Source organism: Cynoglossus semilaevis, chromosome 16 (genome assembly GCF_000523025.1).
Source record: "Cynoglossus semilaevis isolate Cse_v1.0 chromosome 16, Cse_v1.0, whole genome shotgun sequence".
Taxonomy (NCBI): Eukaryota; Metazoa; Chordata; class Actinopteri; order Pleuronectiformes; family Cynoglossidae; genus Cynoglossus; species Cynoglossus semilaevis.
The window spans coordinates 1,641,608-1,649,368 of NC_024322.1; the positions used below are offsets into that span (position 1 = coordinate 1,641,608).

The 7,761-nt window shown below is 36.7% G+C and overlaps 2 protein-coding genes across 2 annotated transcripts; both read right to left on the reverse strand.

Moving 5' to 3' along the window:
• Positions 1-5,762, reverse strand: prkra (protein kinase, interferon-inducible double stranded RNA dependent activator). The gene is made up of 8 exons (XM_008327882.3): positions 5,531-5,762; positions 4,512-4,681; positions 4,232-4,313; positions 3,984-4,062; positions 3,617-3,734; positions 3,425-3,519; positions 2,893-3,055; positions 1-2,175 (listed from the first exon to the last, which is right to left on the reverse strand). Exons 1-8 carry the CDS (start codon positions 5,572-5,574, stop codon positions 2,018-2,020), a joined length of 909 nt encoding a protein of 302 aa, XP_008326104.1. The 5' UTR covers positions 5,575-5,762; the 3' UTR covers positions 1-2,017.
• Positions 5,763-6,444: 682 nt separating this feature from the next.
• fam237a (family with sequence similarity 237 member A) lies at positions 6,445-7,761 on the reverse strand. Its single transcript, XM_008327926.2, has 2 exons — positions 7,271-7,761; positions 6,445-6,730 (listed from the first exon to the last, which is right to left on the reverse strand). Exons 1-2 carry the CDS (start codon positions 7,641-7,643, stop codon positions 6,621-6,623), a joined length of 483 nt encoding a protein of 160 aa, XP_008326148.1. The 5' UTR covers positions 7,644-7,761; the 3' UTR covers positions 6,445-6,620.

Here is a 7,761-nt window from a genome sequence, read left to right on the forward strand (position 1 = left end):
TCCCCATTGGACTGTCATGTTTGGGACTGACGTGCATCACGCTGCTCAGTATTCTTCAAAAATCTGTTTTTTTTTCCTCCAAACTTCTAAAGTGCAATTTAAACAAAGTACATATCTTTCCATGAACACTGTACACTGCTGCTACATAGTGCTTGTTCTAATAAAAGTGTAAATCAAACAGAGGAATCTGTTGTTTATGTCAGAGACATGTGAGATTATGTCCACATGGAGACTTTATTTTATGACATTGTTGTGACAAATATCAGCAAAAGAAAATAAGTTTCCAATTTTAAAGTGTAAAATCTCAAAGGTGCTTCAGCCTGATTCAAAACAAACAAAATGCAATAAATTAAGATAAAAAAAATACAGAAAAACAAAAAAAGGTCCCATATCTGTAATAGTAACTAATTATTTTGTACAATTTCTCCTGCTAAAGAGATCAAAAATATTATTAAATTAAACAAGTTGATCAATTATAAGGTGCGTAAACTGAACAAAATAATTAGTTAATTATTCACCGTGCACAAAGTTTGAAGTTTTAAAGCTTCATTTCAGGTTAATATCACACACATATAAACCACAAATGAAAAAAGAAATAAATGAAGCCAAATGACAAAAACAAATGGAAGTCCTGTTCTGAGAGTTGGAATAAAAAATGTTAAAAGACGTGAAGTGAAACCAGACGGTTGCTGCTGATACGGGTGGAAAAGCAAGAGGAGACCAGACCAGAAGGGCGAGGGGCTGACCTTACGTCTGTAAAGGTCATCTCTACCAGTGGAGCTACTTCCTGTTTACTTCACCAACTTCACTTCCAAAACTAAATTCTTATGTACAATTCTATGGACACAAGTCATTTTATAGCCGGTTTGGATCTGATTTTGAATGAGTAAGTAATACACTAGTGACCAATAACAAACCTCGACCACAGAGGCTGAGCAATCACAGCACGGTAGACATTCTGAATTGAGCCTCTTTCTTCAGGCTGCCGACCAACTGTGTGAAAACGACACGTCCTTCTTCAGAAATAAGACAAAAATAGGACTTAAGATATAAGATGAGGGAAATAAGATTTTCCCATGAAAAACATAGACAGTGAGATAACGACTAAAAGCCTTTCAGAGGCCATTCAAATTTTCAAATCTCACAAATTTGACCATTTATGCTTCCTGCCATTTTTACTACATACAGAGAAAGGTGCAGAAAAGGTATTCTAATTCAGTATAATGAGTTAAACTATTTACAAAATATAAGACCAACCTAACCTTTTATTGACCTACTTCACTCAATAAAATTATTTACATCCACAGAAGTCTAGGGGTAACTAGAACTCTTTATTTTATCCAATCAGGTGCAAGGACTCACCTTGTTTGATTTTATTGCTTGTTTGTCAGCAAGTAAATCTCTTTAGAACCTCATTGATGAGACACATGGATGTGATATTAACCAAGCCAGCTGGGCTAAGATTTATGACATTTTAAAAACTGAGTGAAAAATAATTGAAGTTATATAAAACAATGGGTAAAAAGAAAACTTTTAAAAACAAGTCACGATTGTCAGTTAATATAAGTGTAAGCAAGACAACGGTTTGTTTTTGCCACTTTAAGTGTAACATTATTATAGATAGTATTTACAACTCAATTAAAACACTTGGTCAGACCAGATCTAAGAACTCTTCCTCACTCACCTCATCTGTATAGTCTTTGAAGGTGCAAAGTGGAACCTCAGAACAAGCAGTAAAATGATCACACCAGAAATAATAATAATAATAATAATAATAATAATAATAATAATAATAATAATAATAATAATGTAATGTTTGAATTTGATGAGCTGTCTGAATGTGTTGCTGTCATTGTATGACAAGTCAAAGGCTGGGGGAGGGGTCAGTGCTGTGTCTCTGTTTTAATGATACCTTCTGTATGGATGTGACAGGATGTACGGGTCATGCGACTGGACAACAGGGACATATGATGGAGTCAGTGTTGTGTCTATTGGATGTGGTGATAGTGATGGTGTTTTACTTGATGGAGGCCAGGATCTTGATGTACTGCAGGGCGCTGTGGGCTGCGTCGTTGTGAGCGTTGCTGCAGGAAATGCCCGTGCCATGACACACAGTGACCGGGGAGGTGGACAGTTCTGCCAGACACTGGTACTGACCGTTTACGGTCAGCTCATCTGACGAGGACAAACACACACATACTTTAACATAGGGAGGAGACTATGACAATAAATGGATGGTACGTTGTGGCTGTGTCTCAACTTGGGGTCTGCAGCCCACAGACTCAAGTCACAACCCCCGGTAGAGGATAGGCTAATTCAAAACCCTACAAGTTTAACAAAGAAAATCACTATCCCTTGTGTACCACCAGAGAGAGCCCCAAAACCTTATGTGGTACATGTATAACAGTTAGAGAACGACTGAAATAAGGAAATAAAAACTGGGGACTAAAGTAAACAATTTGCTCAGGTTGGTTAACACTTTACACTAACTTATACTTCATTATAATTCAAGCATTTTGTTCTTTCTGTGATAGTTATTTTTTGTGCAAAAGCAGAGCCTAAAATTGGAACATTAACGCTTAACAACGTTATGCACAGATGCCCTCTGCTGGTGGCTGAAAGAAAAAGGATCTGACATATTCCCTGATACATACTTAGAATTCTTTTGTTTATTTTTAATTGCTAGTTTTATAGCTTTTAAAAACACACACACAAGGTAAAAGACAGTAAAACGCTGTTGGTGACAGTGAGTGACACCAAGGCCACAGTAACCTGATGACTGGAGAGGCCTCTGGACCTCCTGCTCAAACCTTCACATAATTGTTTCTTAATCTTACATATCTTACACAAACTGTGTCATTGGTGTCAGTCGACAAGTTTGGACCCACTCACCAATGTCAAAGTACGTGACCTCGAAGCCCTGCTCCTTGGACAGATCCAACATCATCTGTATGTAGTCAGTGTTTGGAATACTCAGAGGGTTCCTTCTCAGTAAACATATCTTCTCCGCTGACGAGTTCTTTATGTTCTCAAAACGCACACTGGGTTTAGGCATCTGGGATATTAGAGATAAACACAAACAACAAGACAGATTGTTATTATTAAAATTATTATTATATATTTAAAAATATATAATTTGTTTCTTAATGAGGTATCCTAGCTAACTTAAGCTAATTAAAGCTAACAGTAAGAGTAAAGAAGTTTTTTGTTTGGCCATAAAACTCGGTATTATTTTCTATCTGACGTTAAGGCAATCAACTCGTTAGAGATATAGAATAGAAATAGAATGAGATATGAAAAATCACAGCTCACTGTCAAGATTTTTTTTTAAACTTGAATTAAGATCGGTTGGGATTTTAAAGATATTTTTCTGGTTTCCAATAAGGCTTTGTCTATGTGGTAGAAATTGAAATACTGTCCTAACCCATGTGATCTCTGAGCATCCAGACAGACTCTGTAGAGTTGCTATCATTTTCTCTGCAGCCATCTTCTTTGCTCTCTTCTTTGTACTTCCTATAGCTGGAACGACATAGAACAGGAGGAGATAAGGGACAGCCAATAAAAAAAAACAATCTACAGAAATCATTTTATTTTAATATCACAATAACATCCTCACCCTTCTCTGTCAGGGACTCTAAACGACATGTCACAGTGAACTCTCTCTTATGTGGTGGACCAGACTCTGACAGAACGGTGTATTCTGGAAGTCTCCATCCTCTCTGCAGGGCCAGCTCCTGCAGACCAAGAAGCGGAGAAAGTTCATCTTTAAATGTTGGATTAGTTATTGATAGGCAGTAGACGAGGAATGAGGAGAGGTTTGTGTTTTCTGACAAGTGTTTTAACTAAATATGTTGGACTAAAAATTTAAGCACAGGCACAAATATTAATCATCAACTTCATGTCTCAAATGTAGGTTTAATCACAGACATAAATAATTGCAATACCATTAAAACACACAGCCTCTCAAAGACACACAAACTGACCTGCAGCAGTCCCACAGAGTTTGGATGATTGTTGGTTTCTGCTTCCATGCCATTATTTTCAGACTTTACAGGAATCTTTCTGTCAAAAAAAAGAGCAGTTGTTACGGCAGCAGGGAATCTAATGCAAATGAAGAAAAGTGTTCAAATTCAACTTCAGTTGATTTTACTTTTATTATTACTCTGTCATTATTTTCACCACAGCTATGGACACAGTTTATAATGTGTACATATCTTCAGGAATAACTCACAGTGTTCCTATGTCTTTTTGCAGGATGTTTAGAGCAGCTTCCGCAGCCTGGTGTTTCGCTGCCTTTTTACTAGAACCTTGACCTAAAATATAATTTAAATATAAAACATATAGTGTTTAAAACAGGTTTATCTTAAAAAGTCTACATACAATTACACACAATTATCAGCACTGTCCCACAACTTGATTTGCACCAGTTCTTAAAACCAGATTAATTCTTCACTGGTAAACCCTAACCTTAACCCAGAAGCACCCCAACAGCAGCAAGTCTCCAACTGTACCTGTGCAGCTCACATCTCCGATGCGGACACTGAAAACAAAGCTGGGCTGATGGGACTCTCCTTCAGCTTTCTCCATCACATACACTGGGGGGTCGCCTATTTTGGTGCCATATTCATGTAGTATTTGTATGGGTGTTTTGCCAAGAATGTTCTTCTCCGGTGCGCCCACACTGCATGTGCCAAAACAAAGAAAAACTGGTTATCTACTTTGTAGACTTAAAAAAAATAAAGAAAGGTTCATATATATTTATATATATGTATATATATATATATATACATATATATATATATATATGTATATATATATATATATGTATATATATATATATATGTATATATATATATATATATACATATATATATATATATACATATATATATATATATATACACACACACATATATATATAGTAGGTCAAATCTGAAAGTAGCTTTAAATACTAAACTTTAAATGCTAATCTGGTGCCAGAAAATGTGACTTCGCCCAAGTAAATAAATAAAAACAAATGAAAAACGACGTATTTTCCGACGTGTAGTGTTGGAAAAAGAGCCCTAAAACTTTTTCCAGTGACACAGGCGTAAACTTTATCTGGTCAGTACTTGAATTTTTGCGAAGGATCTTTCATTGTCATGTTGACGAATTTATTTTTACACGTAGTCCACAATCATATCAATGCATTATTCGGAGCACTTTACCTTCGTGACGTAAACGGTTATTTAATGATAAGCACAAACTGTTTTTAAGTGTTAAATATTTAACATACCTGCATATATACTTACATGTTAGTTATAGTTTGTTTATTATTAGTATTAGTTTAAAAATATTTAGACGAAAAAGTCCGTCCTGTCATTCTGCTAAACACTAGCATCACTTCAGCCTACATTGTTCAATGAACTCCTCTGTAAATAGCAAAAAGCTTAACTGAATTGCTAATTCAAACATTTAATCCCTGTTGTATTGTCAATAATGAGTGTATTATGTATGTTTAAAAACACGAACGAAAACGTAGAAAAACAACCTTATGTTGTGGGCGGCTGCTGACTGAAGTCCCTCCTCAGACATGGCGACGTTTTTCTGTGCCTCGCTTTAAAAACTTGCACAGTAACTCCTCTGTTATTTAACTTCTCCTTCTGCAAAGCGAAAATGCAATCAGTCTTCAAATATCAGCAAGTCTTCATTGAAGGCAGACCGCCAGGGAAATCAGCAAGTTTGACCCGGAGATAATTTCTGGGTCACAGGCGCCTACAGGTGACAAGAGACTGGAGCTTAAAAATGTTTACCGCCATCTTCTGTTCAAACTTGGTCACTGCGACCATCAATTTAATAATAAACACCCCTGGACAGTCCGAGTATTCTGGTAAATGTTTTACTGTTTTTTGCAAAAACGTCGGTAATGGTTCATTGCGCACATTGAGTGTGGTCTCTCATTTAAATTTAAACATTTCACGATAAAAGTAACACGCTGAAGTTTTGAGAATTGTATGAACTCATAAGAAATGCACTAGGGTTCGGCTACAGCTAATTGGGTAATATGGCTAATCCTGCAGTGAGTTACAAAATACTTGTGGTTTATAATTATGACTAGGCACTTCAAATTAATCAGTTTTTAAATGGTACACCGCTTTATATTGTTTAATCCTTTTTGAGACACCCAGAACCTTTTTCTACTCCACTTCAAGATCCATAACTGTGCCCTGTTTGGTCTTTTTCTCACTTACAATTTTTTTCTGAGAGACGACAGACATTTACATATAAATAAAATCATACAGTAGCTCTAAAGAAAACTTGAAAGTACGATTTAGAATTTATTTTTTATTTCTGTTGACATTAACAAAAAAAGGTTTAAGAAGTATAAACCGAAAATAATAGCTGTAATCTTTGCATAAAAATCACAATAAATATATATAATACATAAAATACAAGTAGGCTATATAATTCGTCTTCAGAAAATTAAAACCATGTGTGTGTAAATCAAAGCTTTGGTTCTTCAAGAAGAATAAATATGGCAGTAACACAATAACAATGTCATAAAAACATTTCCAACCAGGATCAAACATAGAGATGTACCAGAAAAGTGGTGTTGAAGACCACATATAATGGTGAGAGTATTAGTGGTATTTGGGCCTGGTCTTCAGGGTCTTGATGTGTCCTTTGTGTCTCACTCTGACACTGAACCACGACCTGGAGCTGATACCTGAGCTGTTGAACCTGAAGGATTCTGGGACACAACATTTGTTTTATGCTTACAAGGCAGAGAAGGGATATACACAGTTATCACACTGTTGTACAGGTCAAGGACTACTGTTATGAATATAATATATCCTGAAGTTCAAAAATATTAATAAAGGCCAGAACTAAAGAGCTTTAGCTTGAATGTTCATTTCCAGAGCCTCTTCTGTGACTAGTAAATAACCGAAAAGCCTGTAAGTAAAATGGAAAACAACAGCAGAAATGGACAGGACAGAAACATAAAGTGATACACAATGGAAGCAAGGTGAGTAGACAGATGGAAATGGAGAGGAATAAAACACATTGAACACTATCCTCACATTTAAACACACAGGTAGAAGTATGTTTTAATGTGATTCTGTGAAACCATATTAACTGCAGGGATTGGCCTCCAGAAGGTTCTCAAATCAATCATTCGAGAAACACTGCTTAAAAAAAGCTGTGTACCATCATAGGTATTACTAATATTTGTTGTTTTTTAAAAAGTCTATTTCTTATCTGCATCGGATGTCGTGTTTTCATCACTTACTGTCGGTAATGAGCGAATGCACGGCGGTGACGTGTCTCCGCCCTAGTCCGTGACTCCTGGACACAACACAGTCAGCATATATGTCCCAGAAAACCCGGGCCAGGTCCCAGAACAGAGCCGTGTGTTTTCTGTTGTCTGACGCTCTGAGGAACACCATCAGGTCCCAGAAAGCCTGTACTGTGTCTGCGATCCTGGGGGAACGCATCTCCAGGAGCACCACCGAAGAAGAGTCCCAGCACTGTGGGTTGGCCCTATAGGCCGTCAATGGATCCACCTGAGCCTGACCTGGCTTATGGCCCTGGAGCGACACGACCCACATGCAGCTCAGCACAAAGACTGTGGTCACAGGTGCGTTCAAGGACACGAGGAGCATCTGAGTAGGACAAAAAGTCACGTTTTCCAGAACAGGAAAAATGAAGCAAACAAGTTTAATTGTTTAACTATAATGTGATTTTTTTTTTTTTTTTTTTGCATTGCTCCTTGACGATAAA

Bases quoted from the DNA above. Each gene is read 5' to 3' on its own strand.
- prkra (XM_008327882.3), bottom strand. From the start codon at position 5,574: ATGTCTGAGGAGGGACTTCAGTCAGCAGCCGCCCACAACATAAG. The intron at 4,682-5,530 runs GTTGTTTTTCTA...TGGCACATGCAG, and splicing joins GCAGCCGCCCACAACATAAG to TGTGGGCGCACCGGAGAAGA. The intron at 3,520-3,616 runs GTGAGGATGTTA...ATGTCGTTCCAG, and splicing joins AGAGTCCCTGACAGAGAAGG to CTATAGGAAGTACAAAGAAG.
- fam237a (XM_008327926.2), bottom strand. From the start codon at position 7,643: ATGCTCCTCGTGTCCTTGAACGCACCTGTGACCACAGTCTTTGTGCTG. The intron at 6,731-7,270 runs GTAAGTGATGAA...GTTGTGTCCCAG, and splicing joins GCATTCGCTCATTACCGACA to AATCCTTCAGGTTCAACAGC.